At 35.8% G+C, this 22,987-nt stretch overlaps 1 protein-coding gene across 4 annotated transcripts in view; it reads right to left on the minus strand.

Annotated features, from left to right (window-relative positions):
* LOC128995850 (unextended protein-like) overlaps positions 1-22,987 on the minus strand; it is a 116,085-nt gene that overhangs the window by 14,383 nt on the left and 78,715 nt on the right. The window contains exons 6-11 of one of the 4 annotated variants that reach the window (XM_054423376.1): positions 22,450-22,590; positions 21,152-21,288; positions 20,648-20,798; positions 19,901-20,136; positions 13,327-13,395; positions 11,935-12,043 (exon numbers count right to left, since the gene is read on the minus strand). In XM_054423376.1, coding sequence (XP_054279351.1) covers positions 11,936-12,043; positions 13,327-13,395; positions 19,901-20,136; positions 20,648-20,798; positions 21,152-21,288; positions 22,450-22,590 — 842 coding nt within the window. In that variant the 3' untranslated portion in view covers position 11,935. The remainder of the gene's footprint in view (positions 1-11,934; positions 12,044-13,326; positions 13,396-19,900; positions 20,137-20,647; positions 20,799-21,151; positions 21,289-22,449; positions 22,591-22,987) is intronic. The other 3 variants (XM_054422758.1, XM_054422007.1, XM_054421228.1) reach the window with 3 other exon arrangements.

Genomic DNA, 22,987 nt, shown 5'->3' on the forward strand with positions numbered 1-22,987 from the left:
AGTCCTTGGAAGTACTTGACATGCTTACAACAATGTCGTCATAAAATATTAATGGTTTTGGGTCTGCTAATGGTTTTTTATTGAAATGAAAATGAAATTAAATTAAAAATGATTTATTTAATCAGGCAAAGTTAGGGCCACATGGCCCTCTCTTACACTTAACCTGTCATCATTATTACAGTTTATTGCCCCATTACTCTAGTAATAAATCATGAAAATCCTAAACAATAATCTGATAAACCTTTTTTTGTGCTCCTAACCAACGAAAGTGAATTTAAAGTAATTAATTGTAATATAATGGAATATATATATATTTTAAATCCTATTTGCATGAACCCCCCCCCATTATTTAATTTTTTTTTATTTGCATGCCCTATTATTTCGGGTCTGTACCGAGTAAATACTGTACCGAAGCGACAATGGTAATTAGGCTAGTAGAACCTCGCCAGACCCCTAACTGAATGCATTTATATGTTTTTAAACAACCCGTTATTGTGTTGGTTGGAAAAAAGTAACCAGTTGTGTTACATTATTTTTTCAAAATGTTGCTACAAACATGTTTATTCCTAAAAATGCTTTACCTAATTTTTAACTACTTTATTATGGCTATGACATATCTTAGTTGTAAAATAGGTTAAGCTTTTAGGCTTCTTTCACACCAGCGCGGTGCGGCACCGTCCCGCACCGTCGATGCGGGACGACCCGCAAGGCCCTTTCACACTAGCTGCCCGGATCCGGGCGTTTCCAGGCTGAAACTTTTGTGATTTTTGGATGTATTTCATTCAAATAAAAGAAGTAAGGTGGTTATGCTACTTGTTGTATACGAATATAAAATACAGTGTACCCTTGCTAAATAACCTAATTAGATCGATGCCGTGTGTGTAAAAAATAATGTCAATTCATTGTATTTTTAAAAGTTATGGTAACAGCTGTGGGGTAACGGATCTTAAACTTCTGTAGAATGTCAACGGCATAACTGATATCAAATATAAATTCACCTCTCATCCAAATGCTTCCCTATATAGAGAAGCTTATTTCATAGGTCGCTACACTACTGTGAAATTACATGTTTTCGTTGTATGCTTATCATCTGCGAAAATCTGTCATTGCATTGGTTATTAATGTTTACTGTCTGTTTGGATTTAGCTGACGTAACCAAACAAATATTTGTTATTGTTTTATCGAGTGTTGCAATTTTCAACAACTAAAGTAAACATTAACTTTAAATCGAAGGCATAACCTAAAAAATTCTATTAGTTTTGTAATGAAGAAAATAATTATTCTTTGTAGTGTAGCGAAAAGTAACGTTCAAAACACGAGTGAAAGTGGGTCTATACTTGTTCACGACCATTTAAAGTGCTTGATAAATCTCGCACTTCAAACATGGTCTCAAATATGTAATGACTCACTTTCTACTCTTGTTATGAAATATACTATAACATAAGGGACCATTTTTAAAAATTTCAGTGCAAAAGTGCACTGAACACTACAGAATTACTTTATCTCCTATAGATGAGATAAAGTAATTCTGTAGTTCAAATTTTGATATATATGGATTTTATGCACATATTTGTAGGCGGTTTTAGCTTAAACAACACTTCATTTCCTTCCATATATTTAGAAGAACATGTAAGTGCTCGTTAAAACAAATGTTTTTATATTTAATAAATCAGGCATGTTTATTAAAATCGTTTGTAAAAATTTAAACATGCAAATGAAAGATGGTTTGCTGCAGTGGGGGTCTCGTCCTACACACTGGCCTTCAAACTAAACCAAAAGATAAAGCTTGACCAAACTAATCAGCCGTATATAAATTTCAACGTCCATACCAACAAACTTCCCTATTAAGTTAACAAGTGTATTACAAAATCAACCACACTCAACCACTGATAGGCATAGACTGTCAAAACTACTGATGTGCGGGCGAAACCAGCCCGTCCCGCGCAAGTGTGAAAGCGTACATAAGAACCCATGATCTAAAAAGTATTCATGCGGTTTCGACCTGCATTGGAAGTTTAGGTTCGTGCGGGTGATTTTTCAACCCGCACAGAGGTTTCGGTCTATCCGGGTCAAACCGCACTGGTGTGAATGCTCCCATATGATTCAATAGTCTAAACAGCTTCCTCCGATGCGGGACGGTCCCGCACCGTGCTGGTGTGAAAGAAGGCTTGTCTTAAAAACTGTTTTTTTTTCTTGACATAATCATGTTAGGAGTCAAATGTGTTGATAATGTGTGATGTAATTGTTGTTAGAAAACCATAAATGTAGGAAATTATTCATTTTTATAGTATTATATCAATTAAATAAAATGAGAAAAATACTGGAAGCCCTGAAGGCCTACTGTACCCATTTTGTACCAAGAACAAATAAAATAGGTAAGGGCAAAATATTATTTTAAAATGTTACATTGGTTAAAATCAGAATTATTAACCTTAGTAGAGTTCCAAAGCTGTGATTCGAAAATTCTTTGGAGTCTATAATAATAACATAAATATTCGAAAATATTATGAAGTATTCGATTCGAACCCAAAAATCACTATTCGCACACCCCTAATTATATATATCATTGCTCAATACATCCTAAGAGTAGTAATCAATGATCAATGGTATTAATCGGACTGTTCTCTTTTGTACTGTATTTTGTAATTTGCTAGCTTACTGTAGATGGTTTGTCATTAGTCTTTATTCAACCCGTAAGGCCAATGTTAAAAATTTTAGATTAGTTTTAATTTGTACAGACATTATCAAATCGAAATTTGTGTCTAACATACTCACTGTTTGTCCAAATAACCCTGGAAGGTTTGGCTTTAATATGTTCAGCCGTTATTGAGTTCTCTGATTACATAGTTTGCATAATTTCCGATCTCAATTAACAGAACGGTTTAAGAATAAAAGATGATCTTATAGCAAAGTCTACAAAACAAGGTTAGCGGTAACAGAAACATATTACAAAGAAATATTTAATGTATAATCAAACTCTTTTTGCAAGAACATTAATTTTTACCAGCAAGAGTGACATGCTAGAAAATTAATATTAATTTAGATGCAAGATTTCTTGAGCTACCAAAGGCCTTTTCCTACAGTCACCCTACAAAGTGGTCTTCCTTGCACAGATTATAGTACAGAAAGCCTTACTTTGGCGCACACCAGTATTCCAACCAAACAACACATATTATGCACGTAATAAATGTACGCTTGAATATAAGTTGACAACACTTAAAGATACTACGATCAGCTGGTGCAGCATTTCCCATTTCGTTCAATGTTTGGATTTAACCTAACCTAAAAACGTGTTGTACAGTTGAAAGACTTATTTATATGATTTATAGTAACTGTAGGAAAAATATAATGTGTAACATGAGTGCAAACTGCCTTTGCTGCACTCAAGAAACTTTCCACGCTCGCCTACGGCTCGTGCGTAAACATTTCTCTCGTGTGCAGCAAAGTGCCACTTCGCCCACTAACTATTGCACATCAAACAGTTGGATTTGACCGACTGACAAAGTATTTTCAGGTGATGTAATATTTTTTTATCAGTTTATTCTAAATTTTGTAAATTTTACCCCAGCTACACAGCTCAAGATATTTTGCCTCTAGTAGAAATCTTGTTAAAATTAAGCATTTTCATTCATAATTATAAGCTTTTAAAAGCTCAACATGTTCTATGTGGTAATAAGTACATGTAATTCTTAAAAATGTACACATAATGTGCGCAGGCTAAATATTTAAAAAAGTGGTTTTAGAAATTGATTGTAGAAATATGTATCTGGAATAATTGAAAATTTTAATAACTAACAGTAAATACCCCCGCCGCAGCAAACCTGCAGACTAAGCGAATTCCCATTTGCCTGATTGGATTTACACTAAAATGTCTCCTTAAAAATATCACATTTATTCCCTATTTAAATAGAATCAGTTTAACACATTCTTAGGTTTGCTGCAACAGGGAGGGTAAAAGTGTTTTTTTTAATGTAAAATGTTAATAGTTAATAAGAAATAAAAACATTTTCCAAATTTGGACAAAATATGTTAATACAAGGTACAGTAATAATAAAAATTTGAGATATTAAGGTTAGAGTTATTGAGATCCAAAAGTAAATCGCTTAGTAATTATTTTAGACTTTGTAAATTATGTACTATATTGTGTAAACATGCAACTACGCAAAAAATTGGCGATTGCTTGGATGTGACAGGTATTATACAGGGTGTCTCAGACCACCCGGCCTGCTTCTTTGTTTCCAATATGAAAGCAAATGGAAACCTAATTGCAACTGGAACGCCCTATTTTGACTCCAAGGAATTCAGCTAAATTATTTTCAAACCCAAAAAAGCACCCCAAAGGCCAGATTTTGGGGGGTGGCGGTGGTTTTTGGGAAATTTTTTAACGTAAAGGGGGTCATTTTATACCTCATTTTAAAGCTCCTTGAGTCCTGAGTATTTTAGTGGAAACAGTTTTAAATTATTTTCATCCCTATTTACAGGGTGTTCAAAAACATACAAAATAAAGACTTTTGAACAACTTTTCACTGCAAAGAGGTGAAATTTCGTGGGGGGTTCAAATTTTGACAACACTTTAATTGCTAAATGAGCTTTCAAAACACTCTGGTGTCATCCCTTTTCCTATCTTTTTACTTATGTTACTATTTTCAAACTTTTTGAAGTTTCAAAAGCTGTTATCTCAAAAATTTCAAATTGCATCATGGGTTTAATTACAAACCACATTGTAGCCCTTAAAATTAGCTACAATTTTTGTATTTAATGTTTTTTGGTATCTTTATTGGTTAAAGAGCTGTAGCGAAATTAGTATATTTTAATGTTTTATAAAATGGTATTCAAAGTGTTTTCTGTTGTAAATGTACACGTCTAGGTCTCAATTAAAACTAATTATGTCTAAAGAAATAAAATACTACCCACATTGTTAATCTTGGAAGATTAATAAAGGAAAGAACACAACTGCAAATATTCTTAGTTATTTTACAGTTGCATAGTTCTAATAGTGCTATGAATGAATACTGTGCTTAATGCTACTTGTAAATAAAAAAAAATCATCATGAAATCAATGAGCTTATGAATCAATGAGCAAATGAATCAATGAATACACCCCTCCCTTGTTTTATCTCATTAAACGTGACCAGTTTCACGCACACGCTCATTGATTTCATGATGATTTTTTTTTATTTACAAGTAGCATTAAACACAGTATACATTCAAAGCACTATTAGAACTTTGGAATTGTTTGTTGTGTTTTAAAATAACTAAGAATATTTGCAGTTGTGTTCTTTCCTTTATTAATCTTCCAAAAATAACAATCTAGGTAGTATTTTATTTTTTTAGACATAATTAGTTTTAATTGAGACCTAGACGTGTACATTTACAACAGAAAACACTTTGAATACCATTTAATAAAACATTGCAATACACTAATTTCGCTACATCTCTTAAACCAACAAAGATACCAAAAAACATTAAATACAAAAATTGTAGCTAATTTTAAGGGCTACAATGTGGTTTGTAATTAAACCTATGTTGCCATTTGAAATGTTTGAGATAACAGCTTTTGAAACTTCAAAAAGTTTTAAAATGTGTAACATAAGTAAAAAGATAGCAAAAGGGTTGAAACCAGAGTTTTTTTAAAGCTCATTAGCAATTTAAGTGTTGTCAAAATTTGAACCCCCCAAGAAGTTCCACCACTTTGCAGTGAAAAGTAGTTCAAAGGTATATTTTTGAAAGTTTTTGAACATCCTGTAAATAGGGATGAAAATAATATAAAACTTTTTCCACATACACAAGTAAAAAGATAGAAAAAGGGTTGAAACCAGAATTTTTTTAAAGTTCATTAGCAATTTAAGTGTTGTCAAAATTTGAACCCCCCAAGAAGTTCCACCTCTTTGCAGTGAAAAGTAGTTCAAAGGTCTATTTTTGAAAGTTTTTGAACATCCTCTAAATAGGGATGAAAATAATATAAAACTTTTTCCACTAAGATACTCAAGGACTAAAATAGGGATGAAAATAATATAAAGCTTTTTCCACTAAGATATTCAAGGACTTTTTATAGGGATGAAAATAATATAAAACCTTTTCCACTAAGATACTCAAGGACGAGCGGCGTCCCGTTACGCGTGCGGCGGACACCGATAGGTGCTTCGTGTAGTATCGTGTTTGGCGCCAAGATATCAGCTGATCGTTCATTTCACGTGTTTTTGCGCTACGGTGTGTTGTTGTTGAAGAGTTAGGTTATGTTTTAGTGGTGATCGTTCGTAGTTTTGCGATAGTTCGTAATAGAGAAAATTATGGATGAAAATCCAGGACCTTCAAACCGTTAAAAACGAAAATGTGACGGTGATTACATCGATGTAGACAATCTTACTGTTAGTGAGATCGACCTATTGTATTACGACTCTGATGAAGATTATGTTTCATCACATGACGATGCTTTTGATGATGGTGAAGATTGTGACTACGTCCCAGAAAGTGATTATGACAGTGATGACAGTCAACAAAACTGTGATAATAGTAGGCCTACAAGTGATTTCGGTGAAATTGACACAGTGTTCAATAACAGTAACAACCCGGTTTCAACTCAAGATCAACTGGAATCTGACCCAGATTACCCAGACCCCGTTCAGCCGGAAGACCGTCCAACTCAGGCAGCTACAAGAGGTAGGCCTACAGAAGACGACCCTGTTCTGCCGGACAACCGACCAACTCAAGCAGCTACAAGAGGTAGGCCTACAGAAGACGACCCTGTTCTGCCGGACAACCGACCAACTCAAGCAGCTACAAGAGGTAGGCCTACAGAAGACGACCCTGTTAAGCCGGAAGACCATCCAATTCAGGCAGCTACAAGAGGTAGGCCTACAGAAGACGACCCCGTTCAGCCGGAAGACCGTCCAACTCAGGAAGCTGCAAGAGGAATGGCTAAAAAAACTCAACCTCCTAAGTACAAATGGTCACCTAATTGTAACTTAGTTGATGACATGTACAAATGAGCTTCTAGTTCCCATACCTGGCAATAATACTCCAGTTGACTATTTTGAAATGCTAGTGGAAGATTAGTTTTTAGAAAAAATAGTAAAAGAATCTAACAGTTACGCCTTGAACACATTTTTTGGTAGATCAGATCTGTTGGAGCATTCCCGAATCAATAAGTGGACTGACATTACAGTAAGTGAGCTCAAAATATTTTTGGGTTTAATTTTACACATGGGAACTATCAAAATGCCAAGGCTTTCCGATTACTGGAAAACAGATCCATTGTTTTTGTCAGTGTTTCCCCAATACATGAGCAGAGATAGATTCTTCCTAATACTGCGCCACCTTCATTTCAACAACAACAATGATGGGAATGACAAGTTGTTCAAAATTCGTCCAGTGATAGACAATCTGAACAACCGAATGTCCGATATATATTATCCTAGTAAGGAATTGAGCTTGGATGAAGCGATGATTCTCTGGCGTGGACGTCTACAATTCAGGCAATATATAAAAAATAAACGCCACAAGTACGGCATCAAGATTTACACTCTTTGTGAGCCAAATGGCCTGGTCTTGAACACTATCGTGTATACAGGTAAAAGTGATGAACTTGGTGGCAAGGGACATACTACCAAAATTGTAAAAGCCCTCATGACAGGTAGAGAGAACCACGGACATTCATTGTTCATGGATAATTTTTATAACTCCCATGACCTGTCCAAAGAACTGCTAGAACAGGGTACCCACACAACAGGAACCCTATTGGCCAACAGGCAACACAACCCAAAGGATGTTGTAAATTCCAAACTGGAAAAAGGGGAAACGACTTGCCTGTTCTCTGAAAAACATGTCATGGTAGGGAAATGGCGTGATAAAAGAGCCGTTCTCTACCTCTCTACTGAATTTGATAACACAATGACCCAAGCAACAAATCGGAGAGGTAAAATATCTCTGAAACCACTTCCAATAGTAAGATACAATGCGTATATGTCTGGAATCGATCGTAAGGATCAGATGATGGCATAACTACCCAGCAGAGCGGAAAACCATTTGCTGGTACAAGAAGCTGTTCATTCACTATTTTGTAATGATGATGTTGAATTCGTTCTCTTTGTTCAACAAGTACACAACCTCAGGAAAACTGGCACTGTATGACTTCAGGCTTCAAATCATAAGACGCCCTCTTTCAGAAAAACAATTAGTAAGAAGGGAACCCACGCCCAGAAACACGAACCAAATGCTTAGTCGGCGAAAATGGTAGAGTAATGAGAAAAAAGTGCAGAGTTTGCAAAACCGAACAAAACAAATGGAAAGACACTATCTACCACTGCATCGCCTGTCCTGGAAATCCCGGCTTAAGCTTGGAGCCATGTTTCAAGAAATATCACCAGTAAGAGAGGCCTATCACAAGGATCTTCATGTGGGATCAAACGTGCTTTATTATGAATGTTCAAAATAATGTTGCATCTAAATGCAGCCTCCATAAATGTTAACTTGTATGATTATTTTTAAGTATTATTCAGTCTTACTATTTTCACTTCATGTTTAGTAACCAATTTCTCATTCAAACTATAAAAAATAAAAAATGTAAAAAAATATATAAATACTAGCTGTACCCGCGGGCTTTGCCCCGTTTAATTTCTTAATTTTCAAGATGAGCTCATTCGCATGGCTCAATCACGTCCTGGTTGAAGTTCGTTCGCTACGCTCACTCACCTTTAAGTTGGAGCTCGTTCGCTGCGCTCACTTGCCTTCAGGTTAGCTCGTTTATTACGCTAACTCGCCTCCAGGTAGAAGTTCGTTCGCTACGCTCACTCACCTTTTGGTTGCAAATTAGCTGTTGTCATAAATTTAAAAAAATAATAGTGCTGCACCCTGTTGGTAATCCTTGTAACTTCAATGCTATTGAACATCATAGAACAGAACCAACTTGTTTAATTGAAACAGCTGTTAAGATTCATTCATTCCTTTTCAATATGAAAAATCATAAGGTTAACATGGGAAACTCCAGAGCCACTGGGGCGGAGCCCGAAAGCCCGATCAGAATAAAAACTACTTAGTTTTCCTATTTAATGCCCAAAGAATCGGTGTACCCAATTTCAGCCTCCTAGGTAAATGGGAAGTGGGAGGATTAGTGATGAGTGAGTGAGTGTGTCAGTGAGTCAGTGAGGGCTTTGCCTTTTATAAGTATAGATATTCATTCACAAATGTTAACTTGTACGGTATGATTATTTTTAAGTATTATCCAGTCTTACTATTTTCACTTCATGTTTTGTAACAAATTTCTCATTCAAAATATTAAAAATAAAAAATGTAAAAAAATATATAAATATATTCAAAGGAAAAAGGACTTGTTTTCTCTTTGTAGCAACCGATTCATACAAAGACGCCTATAGGCGCCCGCAGCATCCAACACCAAAACTCTCAAAATTTCTTGCTGGGGGCTGTGGACACCCATAGGCATCCATATATAATTTATATATAGGCTATATTTTACATAGAGTAAAAGCTTTGGCATGAATAAACTTATTTTAATTTCTTTGAAAAAAATAATGATGCAGCCACTGGGGAATGGATCGTGAATTCTTCTATAGCAGTGAACGTGTTAAAATGAGGTATAATAAACCCCCCTTTACATTTGAAAATTTCCCAAAAACCACCGCCACCCCCCTAAATCTGCCCTTTGGGGTGCTTTTTGGGTTTGGAAATAATTTAGCTGAATTCCTTGGGGTCAAAATAGGGCGTTCCAGTTGCAATTAGGTTTCCATTTGCTTTCATATTGGAGCTATAGAAGCCGGCCAGGTGGTCTGAGACACCCTGTATTATAACTAAATGATGAATGATGCCAGGAGTAGAAAGTATTATATATTATAGGAAGAAACTATTCACAATATTTTTGTAAATGTTTTATATTTAGGTGATAGTGTATGGAATTGCCAATTTAATAATTTACAATATGAACAAAAAACCATACTTCATATTTTGAAACAGTTTGTGGCTTTGTGATGTTGCTGTAAGTAAAATAAAATAAAAGTTTCTAAATACCAAGCAAAAATGGTAGACTATTAAGTGAAAAACTATATAAAATAGATCAAAATAGCTTTAAGACAAAAATAAAAATAGTTAATTAAATTAGGTCAATTGTAGACTCTGCGTATTCTATATAAGATTGCCTAGGTCCACATTTGGTAAATTTTTATTTACTGGTTAAGCTAATTTAAATTCCGAAAAAGGTTGGGCATAGGAGTGTTTACAATCTCTTGGTGTTCCAATGAAGAGTGGGTTCTCTTTGTGTGTTTGTTCTGGGTGATTCCAAAAAGAATTAATTGAACCAAAGTTTTACACCAGTGTAACATGGACCTGCCTTAAGTTCAAAGGTCTAAAATAATCTCTGGTTACACACAAGGTGGAGCATCTAGGGATATCAATATGGTAAAATTTTGGTAACTCCACCAAGTTTGCGAGTGTGCTCAGAGTCAATCTTATTACAGTAGAGTCTTGCTATTCTGAACTTACTGGGACCGAACCGTGTTCTGATTAGTGGGAATTCGGAATATGCGGATTTCTGTAATAGTTCTTTATCGTGATTGCGGATAATGTAAAAAGTTTTGTCGCGATTGCCGAGGATGATTTCGATTTTGCCGTGGCCTCGCCCTCCTTTTGTTTTCGCTATCACAGAAAGTGTCTGTGAAAATGCACGATAACAAATTATTCTGTGATGGTTTTGCAGCAATCACGGAAGACAATGATAATATCTCTGATCTCTGTGAAGCAGAAGATGTATCCAATTTTGCCAAGACCACAAAAGGTGTTTTTGATTTCATGTTAGGTTCGTACTAACATCCATTTAAAAATAATTTCCGAACCTTGGTTCGAAAAAGGTGGATTTTTTTAATAACGGGGTTTGGGATATCTGGATTCTACTGTATCATAAGCTAAGCCACAAAATTGTAGCAGTTTAGTGATATTACTTAATTTGATGTCATCACAATTTTGGTAACAGTACTAGCTTTGCCAACTTTAGCTACATCACCAATAACACTGAAGGATTGTAACGGTTTAACAATGTGAAATGCATTTTTGTCAGTCCTGATATTGCAAAATTAAACACAATTTTTCATATACATAATGATCACAAAAGCAGCATTGTAAACAAGGGTTTTGTAGCCTAGGTTTGGTCACTCTTACAATATAAGTTTGGTCGCATTTACTATATTTCACTAGTTAGTAACGGTTTAGAGATTCTAGAATTTAGTAGGTTCGGCTAGATATTGAATAACATATATATGCTTAGGTAAAAAACTTTTCATAAAAAACAACAAAAACATTGTTTTAATTATTTAACAGAAACTATAGTGTATAGGGCAATTTATAATGACTGACTAAATGAATGAATGAACAGTATTATTTTAAAAAAAACTTCCAAAAAGGATGAAGTTGTATTTTTTAGTAATTGAATAATTTTGTATTATACATTAAATTTTGCAATCACACTTTAAACTAATATATATACAATATTATTTACAACTAACTAGATTTCAGCTAATTATTAAATACCTAACTATCATTAGCTAAAACTCAGCTCTAATTTCACACTAATAGTTTGTTAATCTGCTAAATATTGTCATTATACAATGAATGAACATTCAAGTTTCTTTATCACAGACAATCTTATTGGTAAGTTTGTTAAATAGCTTTTCTTTTATTCAATACGACAAATATTTCAGGCGCGACAGTTTTATTAGTTAAATTTCTACTGACTACTGAAATTGTCAGCGGTGCACTAACTACTTTCAGCCAAACCATTCAAGTTCAAACGCATTTTAAAGAGGAATTATCGATTGCTTTGCAAAGACGTGCAAAAACCTGCATTCAGGATGAACCAACTAATTATTTCGTAGTGAGCCCAAAAATGAAATCAACTGTTACGAGTGCCATGCGGTTAGTATCACCAGATACCTTAAATAAATAACTCGTCAGAGCTATTTTGTTTTGTCAGGCGTTGAATTATTTGTATAGATGAGGCCCTATTTCTTTTCTTCTTTGGGTAAACAATTTCATGGAAATTCTGAAATCATTACGTATAAGATGCATGTTGTTCTAATGTTTACAATCATTAAATCATTGTATAGAATCATATAGTTTATTTTATCATAATGCAATACTATTGTGTTCTTGTTTTTCCAACGTCATCTGAAATAGCATAAAAGTAATTAATTTAAAAAAGAAGTTTAATATTTGGCATATATTATGGGGGGCCACCAGTAGATCGACAATTTACTTCGTCATTAGGCCACTAGACCATCTTTAAAAAATTAAATATATAAATATGAGAAACCTTCGTCGACAAGTTATTTCATCAAAAGTACCACTGACCGGCTGGTAAAATTAAATAATTAAATGCTAGAATCATCTTCTCCAATTTACTCGACTGTCAGCACACTTCGTCGTCTTTTAGGTGGGGATGGGTAGAACAGCAGCGTGCGCAGCTGTGGAAGCTGCTGCAGGCGTACCTTGTGGTGTATCTTGTAACGGTGGGTTTTATGGACTGGATAAACCCGCCGCGTATCTAACCTATCATTGAACACCAATGTGGCTAGTATTTTCAGTTGGCAATACTGGCTTCTAGCCTCGAGTGACGTTGTTCAACAACTAGATTCGCTTCCCAATCCTGGGTTATCCCGGTTAGGGGATTCTCGTATTTAATAATTTCATTTTACAGGCTGGTCAACAGGACTGAAGATGAAATAAATTTTCAACGAAGAGGTTTTTCGTATATATATATTTAATTTAAAAAGACAATCTAGTGCCCTGACAACAAAGTAAATTGTCAATCTACTGGTAGGCTCCCATATTATATCCCTCATAATTAAAAATAAATCCACTACAGTATATTCTTATATTGTATTACATTAATTACTATCTGAAGGCAACTATTATATTAGGAATTTAATGTTGTATCTTAAAAACCAAAATCTATGATAAATCAACTAGCTAAATCCAATGGTTTAAGGACTGCATTAGGAAATATTCAAGTCACAAAAAAATAATAAAAAAATTTAAGCTTACAATTGTTTACAAAGTTTTATGCTGGAAAACATATTCACAAGATTATTAAGGTGTTTATACAACTTCTGTTCAATTATTGTTCATAAATCAAAAATGTACTTTATTACACTTCTTCTTAAAAGAAATCTCACATAACATCTGTGGGTAAACGAGAAAATTACTTTAAAAAAGCGAAATTAGGAGCAAAACAACAAAAATTTGGGGATTCAACACAAAATTTCTGATTCATGTACAGGATTGAATCATATTAATGCCGATAACAAGTCAAAACAAAGCTCTTACTTGGGATTGGGTGCGTGTGATGTCTGGTGAGCCTTGACTTCTTGTATCATCATCGTAGGTGTGGAGTAGCTGAAACAACAATCGAGTTTGAGTTTACCACACATCTGCCATCATGTATTTAGCTCAACAAAATAATGTACATAATATGTATTTATGTATCGTAATGTGGTTTTATCCACACACTTTTCAACGGATCTTGATGAAACTCGGTATACTAATATGTAGGGGTCTGCAGTACACCGAAAAAGTCGGTACGGTACAAGCTTAATTACTGTCATCGGTTCGGTACAGGTTATAGATATTTTATCTTTCTATTGACGAAACCACAAGCATAGTTGTTGTTGTTTGCATAATTTTTTTTCGTTATGCAAGCCTACTCGGTCTCAAATTATGTCATTGCACGTTCTGTATCTTGTCTTATATTGTTAGATGTGGCTGTTTAAGGCTTAAATGTTTTTTAGTTTCCTGTATTTTGTATTGTGTTGAAGGTACTTTATGCAATCTAAATCTTATGAACTAGATAGTGATTTTGGTACCCTCATTGTAATGTAACCTAATCAATTTATAGGCAATTTATTTAGGCTATTTATTTATAGGCCCTCCTAAATAATTAGGTCTAAGCCTGGGTCTTTTGATTCTTTGGAAGAGCTTTAAAATATACTAAGAAAATTGGATTGAGCCTGGGATAAACTAATGATTGATATTGTGGATGTTAACTTTGTAAATGAAAAGACAATAATCTTACTCTGTGAATCCAAATTTTAGTTTCAGAAAAAACCTTTGCAAGAGTTGTATCCATCTTATAACTAGTTTTGAAGCTGGTGCTCTTTGCCATTACTTCATCATAACCTCCAGTTTTTCATTGTCGTCTGCTGTGGACAGATGGCAACTACCCTGTCTTCCCTGAATGCTTTTATATGTTTTTAAAAATTTTTTAAACAACTAGACATTGTGTTGGATGGAAATAATTTACCAGTTGTGTGAAATTATCTTGTTAATAAATGTTTCAAACATGTTTATTCCTAAAAACTCTTATCCTATTTTCAAACCACTTTATCATGACTATTCAAAGTATCTCAGAGTAAAATAGGTAAAGCCTTTATCTTAACTGGGATTTTTCTTGACACAATCCTCGTAGTAGTAAAAGGTTTTGTTTTAATAATGTGTGGTACAGTAATTGTTGTTAGAAAACCATGAATGTAGGATACTATCCATTTTCATAGTAATGTCAATGTATTAAAGTTAAAAATAATGGTTTAAATACAATTCTGAGAAGAAAACCGCAAAAAAAAATACAGGTAGCCGCGTACCGTACCGATTTTGTACCGAGAACCGAGGTACAAAATATTGTACAGTACCGACCTTAAATTTTCTGTACCGCAGACCCCTACTAATATGCGTTAATTATGATGTCTCTACCTTTTAAAAAAAGTCTAAAATTAAACTGTTACAAATACCAAAAAATCTTTCTTGAAACACGTTTTAAATAATCTTTTTCCTAACTGCAAAAACAATAATTGGGGTGGGGAAATGGAGACCCATCGAAGAGCACAATCGAATGAACATTTAAGCTATCAAACTACGAGAGAAGAATGAAGTGAGATGCCTAGAGAAAATATGTTACTGACCAAGATCAGCTGTTTCTTTTAGGAACATTTATTATAAAGCCCTGGGGTCAGGTCTGAACCATTAAATGACTCTCCTTAGGTGCAAAGTAGTGATGGGTCGGTACTTAATGTATGTCAGTACTAAATGTGGGTTCCACCGGTTCTTGGGAAAAGTACCGGAACTGAGAATCGTTAGTGAAATGTCAGTACCGATACCTTCGGTACCAAGTTAATTGGTTATATTTTTACTTACTCATTTACAAAATTCAAATTGACATGATGATTCATGATGATTATTTTTCACTTATGGCTATTTGAAAGGGCATATTTATCATGAAATATCATCAATAGTAGGCTATAGGATGATTATTTCAGTATTAGGTTAAATTGTTGTCACTATTGTCAGCTGAAAGAGTGGTGCAAACATCAACACCAATTGCTCCAACATCTTCAAGCAGAAGACAGAACCAGAAGGCAATCTTAATAGAGAGTCTTTAAGCTTGCCTTCTGGTTAGACTGGATCAAATAAATGATTTATTTGGAATCATCAAAATTATTACACTACCTTAAAACCATCCTTTCTATATCTGAGGTTGATTGTTGATTATTAATAACATTAGTATTTTAAAGGGAAAAAAGGCAACTTGGCTTTAAATTCCTTTCTTACAATAATTTTAGGGATGGACGGGTCCCGAAATTTCGGGAATTTTTCGGGAAAAAAATATTCCCGATTATCGGGACGGGATTACATTTGACTCGGGAATTTTTCGGGACGGGATTTGGTCCGATCGTCGGCGATTTTTCGCTTCGCGAGTGCCGATAACGCCGTTATTGCGAGCGATAGGTCCGCGAACGCAGGAGACGAAGTCATACCGACGATCGCGCCGTGACCGCGGAGTCCTACCGACGATCGCGCCGTGACCGCGAGTCATACCGACGATCGCGCCGTGACCGCGAGTCATGAGATCACGCCGTGACCGCGGAGTCATGCTGACGATCGAGCCGTGATCGCGAGTCATACCGACGATCGCGCCGTGACCGCAAGTCATACCGACGATCATGCCGTGACCGCGAGTCATGACGACGATCGCGCCGTGACCGCAGAGTCATACTGACGATCGAGCCGTGATCGCGAGTCATACCGACGATCGCGCCGTGACCGCGAGTCATACCGACGATAACCCCGTGACCGCGGAGTCATACCGACGTTCGCGCCGTGACCGCGAGTCATACCGACGATAGCGCTGTGACCGCGAGTCATACCGACGATCGCGCCGTGACCGCGAGTCATGGCGACGAAAGCGCCGTGACCGCGGAGTCATGCTGACGATCGAGCCGTGTTCGCGAGTCATACCGACGATCATGCCGTGACCGCGAGTCATACCGACGATAACCCCGTGACCGCGGAGTCATACCGACGATCGCGCCGTGACCGCGGAGTCCTACCGACGATCGCGCCGTGACCGCGAGTCATGACGACGATCGCGTCGTGACCGCGAGTCATACCGACGATCGCGCCGTGATCGCGAGTCATGACGACGATCTCGCCGTGACCGTGAGTCATACAGACGATCACCCCGTGACCCGCGAGTCACAAGTTACTATAGGTACCTGTAAATTGTTACCCATTTTTTGGTTTTTATAGATCAGTGCCACAAATGGTAAAAATTGATTTCGTATGTCTTTTTTTGGTAACTGCAATACAGTACTTTCTTTTTATGCACAGAAAAAAATCCCGTCCCGTCCCGTCCCGAAAATTGGGAAGGAAATAAAAATCCCGTCCCGTCCCGAACTAAAAATTCAATCCCGTCCATCCCTAAATAATTTCTTATAATTAATAGCATTAATAATAGTTACGAGTAACAAGATTATTTTATTTAATTCATTAAGTTTTTTATTTGACTTTGTTTTTTACTAACTATGGAAATACAAAGCAAAAAATAATTTATAAATAAAAATACTTCTTTAAAATGCCACGTTTTTAAACGCACTAAAAAGTAGAAAATAATTTATAAATGTGTGGAGAGAATAAATACTTGTAAGATTTAAAATGAAAAACGTGGGGCGCATGCTAATTTACAATTATCTTCATCTATTGAACAATTATTATCTATTGCATGCACCCGTTTTTCGTTTTGAATCTTATAAGTATTTATGGTTAATACATAACCAAAACCCCATTATCTGTAATCAGATGTTTTATCCTTACTTTCAAATGCTTGTTTTATATTTTACTAGCAGTTACCCGGCGCGCGTCGCTGCGCTTAACAACTATTATGTTAAATGGTAATTTGTTCTTTACGATGAATAATAAGAGTGTACACAAAAAATAGAATATTTTACTTAAATGCCAGTGCATAACAATGTTTTTTTGTTTTTTCATTAGGTAAATAAATATATATATTTATAAATATATAAAACTAATATATAAGTTCTTAGGCATACCTACCACCACGTGAGCACGCAACATACAGCAGTCCGTGTGAAAAGCATGAATTTTCTAAATTAAAACCGATGATGGTCAGGGATTGCCCTAGTGCTTTATAATGATGATTGCAAAAGCAAGACACAAAGAGCACGCACGAGTATTATTCACTTAATTTATGTTTGGTTGTGTGGGTACAGAACAAAAGATAAAAATATTAAGGCATTGCTGTCCCTTTTATTGTTTATAATACTTTGATAAAGGTTTTTATGTTTACATATTTAACATTGGAGAGTTTAAACGTTGTTGAGTGCACAGGTGTGCTGCGATCGGGGTTTAATATATTTTGACTTTTTCAAAAGTAAAATTGTTTTCTGCGCTGCACTCTGTGGAAAAATTGTGGCACTGTTTCAAATTATAACTAATACAGCATGTTGTGACTATTCAACATACAAAACAGTTGCCAGTGGTAACAGCTAGTCATATTTTTTGTTAACATCGTAGTTCAAAAAGTCTGACATTGGTCCATTTAAAACCCTCTGGGGCAGAGCCCTTTTGACGGATCTGCACCAAACTTCACACAAACCATTCTTGAAAGATGCTTAATAATGCCTGAAAGTTTCATTACAATCTGTATAGCGGTTTCAGAGTCCATAATGTATATACATATATATACATATATACATAGTTCCTCTTTTATAGATATAGATATTTTAGAATATCTCGGGAGCAGAACCTGTACCTCTTAACCTCTGCTCTTCGAACTGTCAAATTGAAGTACCTATTTACAACTGACTTTTCAATTAAGTTTAATTGATATATTTACATTTGTTCAAAATGTAAAAATTGGAAAATTTGGAAGCCCATGAGAAATATGAAAATAAAATGATATAGTATTGCATTGTCATCCATTTGTGAGCTATGTTTCAAGTTTCAAGTCTCTAGCTCATCGGGAAGTTAGTTAAAATTGATTGCAAAATTTTTACAGGACAAGAAAGCGACCTAATAAAAACGTTAATAAATAGCGCTGAATGTACGACTCGAACCTCAAACTCAGTCCAGTCCAGCAGTGGCTCCAGTGGCTGAATTCATATTTTTACGCACAATGGTTAAATGTTGGGGTATTCATGATTTCGACGAATCATATTGCATTCGATCTGTAACCACCGTGACAAATGGCAAAATTGCGCATTGCACAAGACTACTATTTCAGTTGTCACGTTCAAGGGTAAAATATATTTTTCACCACACTATGATGTTTTTGGCTGTATTACATACGTTAAATGGTGGCTGAAAGTTACGTTTTGCTGGCCATGCCAACTGTCATCGTAATTTGGGGACCGAGCAGGTTTTTACAGCCCGGGGCCGCAAAATCAGCTGTCCGCTTACTTACTTAAAACATGAATGCATTTTAAATACACAATCAAAATCCATAGCATTGCAATAGAATTGTGTTATTGTCACCGTTGCCTAGTAACTATTTATTTTTATTTTTGCTGATTCCTCAAATTATTTCTTCACATAACCTTAAAGTTGTAGTTGTGTTTACTATCAGTGTACATTATTATAGTGGTGAATAGTGGTAATAAGGTTTAGCGTGGTGAAAAATAGCGTTCGTACCACGGACCGAAATGATTTTGCAGCTCTCGATCGATTTAAGTTCTTGACTTCGTCTCGAACTACCACAGCAGTGCTGCTACCAGTGCTAGCAGTGCTATTGGCTACTCGTCACCATCGATATATAACTACTATATATCGATGCTCGTCACATGGCGTGATGGTGATGAGTCATCGATGTGTACTACGTGCCGGCCTAAAAACATTACCCGTTTAACTACGAGCTGGCGGCACCGCGCACCTATGGCGAATGTGTGTGGCCCAGGCTAGTACAACTTGAGTACGACGATGACTATCGCGCTCTCACTCCCATACTATTTTCCGCGTAAACGCCAGCTCCGCCTTACCTGTGCTACCTATTCTTGTCTTAATGAATACATCTGTACTTGATAGCCTACTGACATAAAAAACTTTAAAAATAAATTATTATGGTTGGAGTTTAAGTTTGTTTATCTACATTCTCGGGGGGGGGGGGGGGGGGGGGGGGGCCATGGCCCCCTCTCTGGAACCGCCCTTGTACCGACATTGGAAAAGTGGTACCGGCCCATCACTAGTTCAAACCAATAAAATACTGATTATAAAACGAGCTCCACAATCACACAGATATAATGCTATGAACTCATTTCAAAACAAAAAAATCTATTATTCTGTGTACTGCTGTTGAAGAAATATGCTTTTTACAAAAAAGGATACACCTCGACAGTATACCAGCAAAGGTATCTATTTGTACACCAGCTATTTGTAGGAATTTCTAGTTGCTCATCGACAATATTAATCTAGCTAAAATTCCCTTATTAATTTTAATTAAGTATTGTGCACATTAAGTGTTTTAAACAATGTATTTCCACATTAGCACCTACTTAATCATCAAGTGAAATTATTTTAGTTAAATTTTATGATATGAAATTTGGATTGTACTTCATACCTTCTCTACTTCATCCTCAAAGTTGTCACCGGCGTTGGACTCTTCCTTCTTGCTGCGTTCCATGAGAGTGGCTCGCTTGGCCGCCAGGTAGAAGGAGCGTTTGATCCGCAGGTAGTAGGTGTCAGCTACTGCTCGCACTGTGTAGTCCGGTACGAAGGTGTAGCGCAGTAATGTCTCCAGGTGAACACTTTGCAAGCTACCCAGGGGCTGGGCTGACTGGGCTGTTGGGGACTCTGCTGTACAACCACACACTCACTATCATCATATCTCACAAGATGTCTTATTTGTATTCCACCAATTTACAAACTTGGATACTGCAGAAATGCAGTATGTATTTCAACCAAAGTTATTTATGTCAATTGTAAAGGTAAGAATTTCATTCAAATTTTAAAATATTACAGATAACAGATTCAGTTATTTATAAAGATAACCGTACAGCAAAGTATCAATTTAGGTTTCAAGTTTTAAGGAAAATATATAGTTATGAATTGCTTTTCATAACATAAAGTTATTAATTGAGAATCATGACACAATTTAAAGTGCAGATCACAATGTCCAAACATTATTGAAATCATCTAGTGATAAAAAAATGGGTTAGACTAATAATAACAATGAAATACACTAAAAATGCTCAAAAAAAGGAAGAAGAAAAACTAATAACACTTTTGAATTTAAAGAAAAACATTTAAAATAAATTAACTAAAATAATGTACAGAGAATATGAATAAACTAAAACAATGCAATCACCCTGTTTAGGCTCACCAACGCCAACATTCTGAGTGAGGGCTTGCATGCCGAAGTAAGTGAAGGGACCAGACTCAAATACCAGGTTTTCTCGTCCCATCGTCACCTCCACTCTGCCTTCCAGGATGAGGACAAAGTAATCTGCAGCTTTACCCTGAGAATGAAATACATGAGTGTGGACAATGTTACAGTGAAACTGGGACTACTCTTGTCCCATACCAAGAGGGCTCCTAATAACACCGAGAGTGATATGGAATTAATCTAAAGGCTATTAATTGTTGAAATTACTGTACAAAATAACTCGCATATGCTTGCAACTCTAATTGACACTCTCAATATCTACTGTATTACATGATCAATTATCGTTTGGCCGCTTAGAAAGCGACCTCCTCTAGCATTGGTTTAGTATTAGCATGCAGGTCGTTTTCTATGCGGCCGAACTATAGAAGCAAATTTTAAGTTTATAAACAATGGAGCAAGTTAACAGCATGCTTTCATCATTCTTACCTGCTGATAAATGATGGTGTGAGGATCAGTTTTGCCAGTGTCTCGGTGTTTGACCTTGATGTGGTAAATTATATCCTGTTTGAGCAATCTACTTAAAATTGTTTCTGATATACTGTCTGGCTTGAACGCATCCACAGCTGAAATAATGAATAAATACTTTAATACTTTACTTTAAAATTACGACCATACAAATGTAGAAATAATTAATTATTGAAGGTAGAAACTCAGAAACAGAAATAGTAAATACAACCACAGTAATGAAATGATACAGAAAGTGGTTATTCTTAGAAAGTTACTGTTTAGGATCTCTGGACCATAAACAGATGTTGTCTTGTTTGACCATCACTTACAAGGATTGGTCATGTAATGTTAGGAAACCGATCTACAGGGTTGGGCAAATGTGTGGATACCCCTAGTTAACTTTTTAATGGGTTATACCAGGAAAACTAAACTCCGCATACCTTCATAAGAAACAAAAATGCACTTTTTGGTAGGTATCACAATTTTGCCCGGGACCCCAAAATGGGGTATTTTGGGGGCAGCTCAACAATTTAAAATATAAAGCCCCATCGAGTGACACCTCATTTTAAAGGCCTTTACTAAAGAAGAATATCAGAGAAAACTAGAGGTCTCTATCTCAACCCAGTATGACATGGCGGTCATTTGAAAATTCATCGTACAATTTAACCTCATTAAAAGTTTCTCTCAGGCTGATGAAAATTTAAAATGACCGCCATGTCGTACTGGGTTGAGATAGAGACCTCTAGTTTTCGCTGATATTCTTCTTTAATAAAGGCCTTTAAAATGAGGTGTCACTCGATGGGGCTTTACATTTAAAATTTTGGAGCTACCCCCAAAATACCCCATTTTGGGGTCCCGGGAAAAATTGGGATACCGTCCAAAAAGTGCAGTTTTATTTTTTATGAAGGTATGTGGAGTTTAGTTTTCCTGGTGTCACCCATTAAAAAGTTAACTAGGGGTATCCACACATTTGCCCAACCCTGTATACTTAAATAAAACAAATCTGACCAAGTCTGACACTGATAGTAAAAAATGCAGTTGTCTTGTCGCAATAGTTCTGGTTAAGCAAGTTTTTACTAAATTATTACTTCTTTTATAGAGTTATTTTACAACCAATGAGTACCGAGCTCAGGTGGATGGAGGAATTCTAATTATAAGAGTGGCCTCCATAATATTACAACCAAAAGAGATCAAGGCAAGAACTGTTAGAATCACATGACTGTAACATTTACATTAGAAGGAACTTCTGAGCTTTTGATAGTCATGACTCAACTTACAAGTGCTCAGGAACTGGAATGTAGCAAGGGTGAGCTGGGGCGAAATGTGGATTCTTTGGTTTTCACTGCGTTCAGCAAATGAAGTGAAGTCCTTCTTGATGGAACGGTTTTGACTCCTCCTGTTTTTGGATCTATTATCATCTGTCATAAACAGGACATTTCTATAATACTGATTTACCAACAAATAAATATCACCTATTTGTACTTTTATTTGCTAATTATTATGTGATGAAGAAGTAAATTTATAAGTAGCGTCATGTTTTTTTTTTATTTTTTTATAATGAAGTGACATGCGAAGTCAATTTAAGTGAATTTAACACCTAAAGCCCTATGCCTATTTTCTTATATTTCTATGTTAATATTTTTTTAGATTATGTCCATATTTACTAAAAGTAAAAGAAAAAAAGACAAATCTGTGTCCTCCTCTATACTAATGTAAAAAGAAGAAAAACAGGTGTTGTGTGCAATCCCTAATACAATAAATAATGCTGTCAACTTCCATCCAATCCTGACACCGTTTATTTGAGGTGGGCCTCTC

Source organism: Macrosteles quadrilineatus, unplaced genomic scaffold (genome assembly GCF_028750875.1).
Source record: "Macrosteles quadrilineatus isolate MER2022 unplaced genomic scaffold, UCM_ALF_1.0 Scaffold_1__1_contigs__length_201487025, whole genome shotgun sequence".
Lineage (NCBI taxonomy): Eukaryota > Metazoa > Arthropoda > Insecta > Hemiptera > Cicadellidae > Macrosteles > Macrosteles quadrilineatus.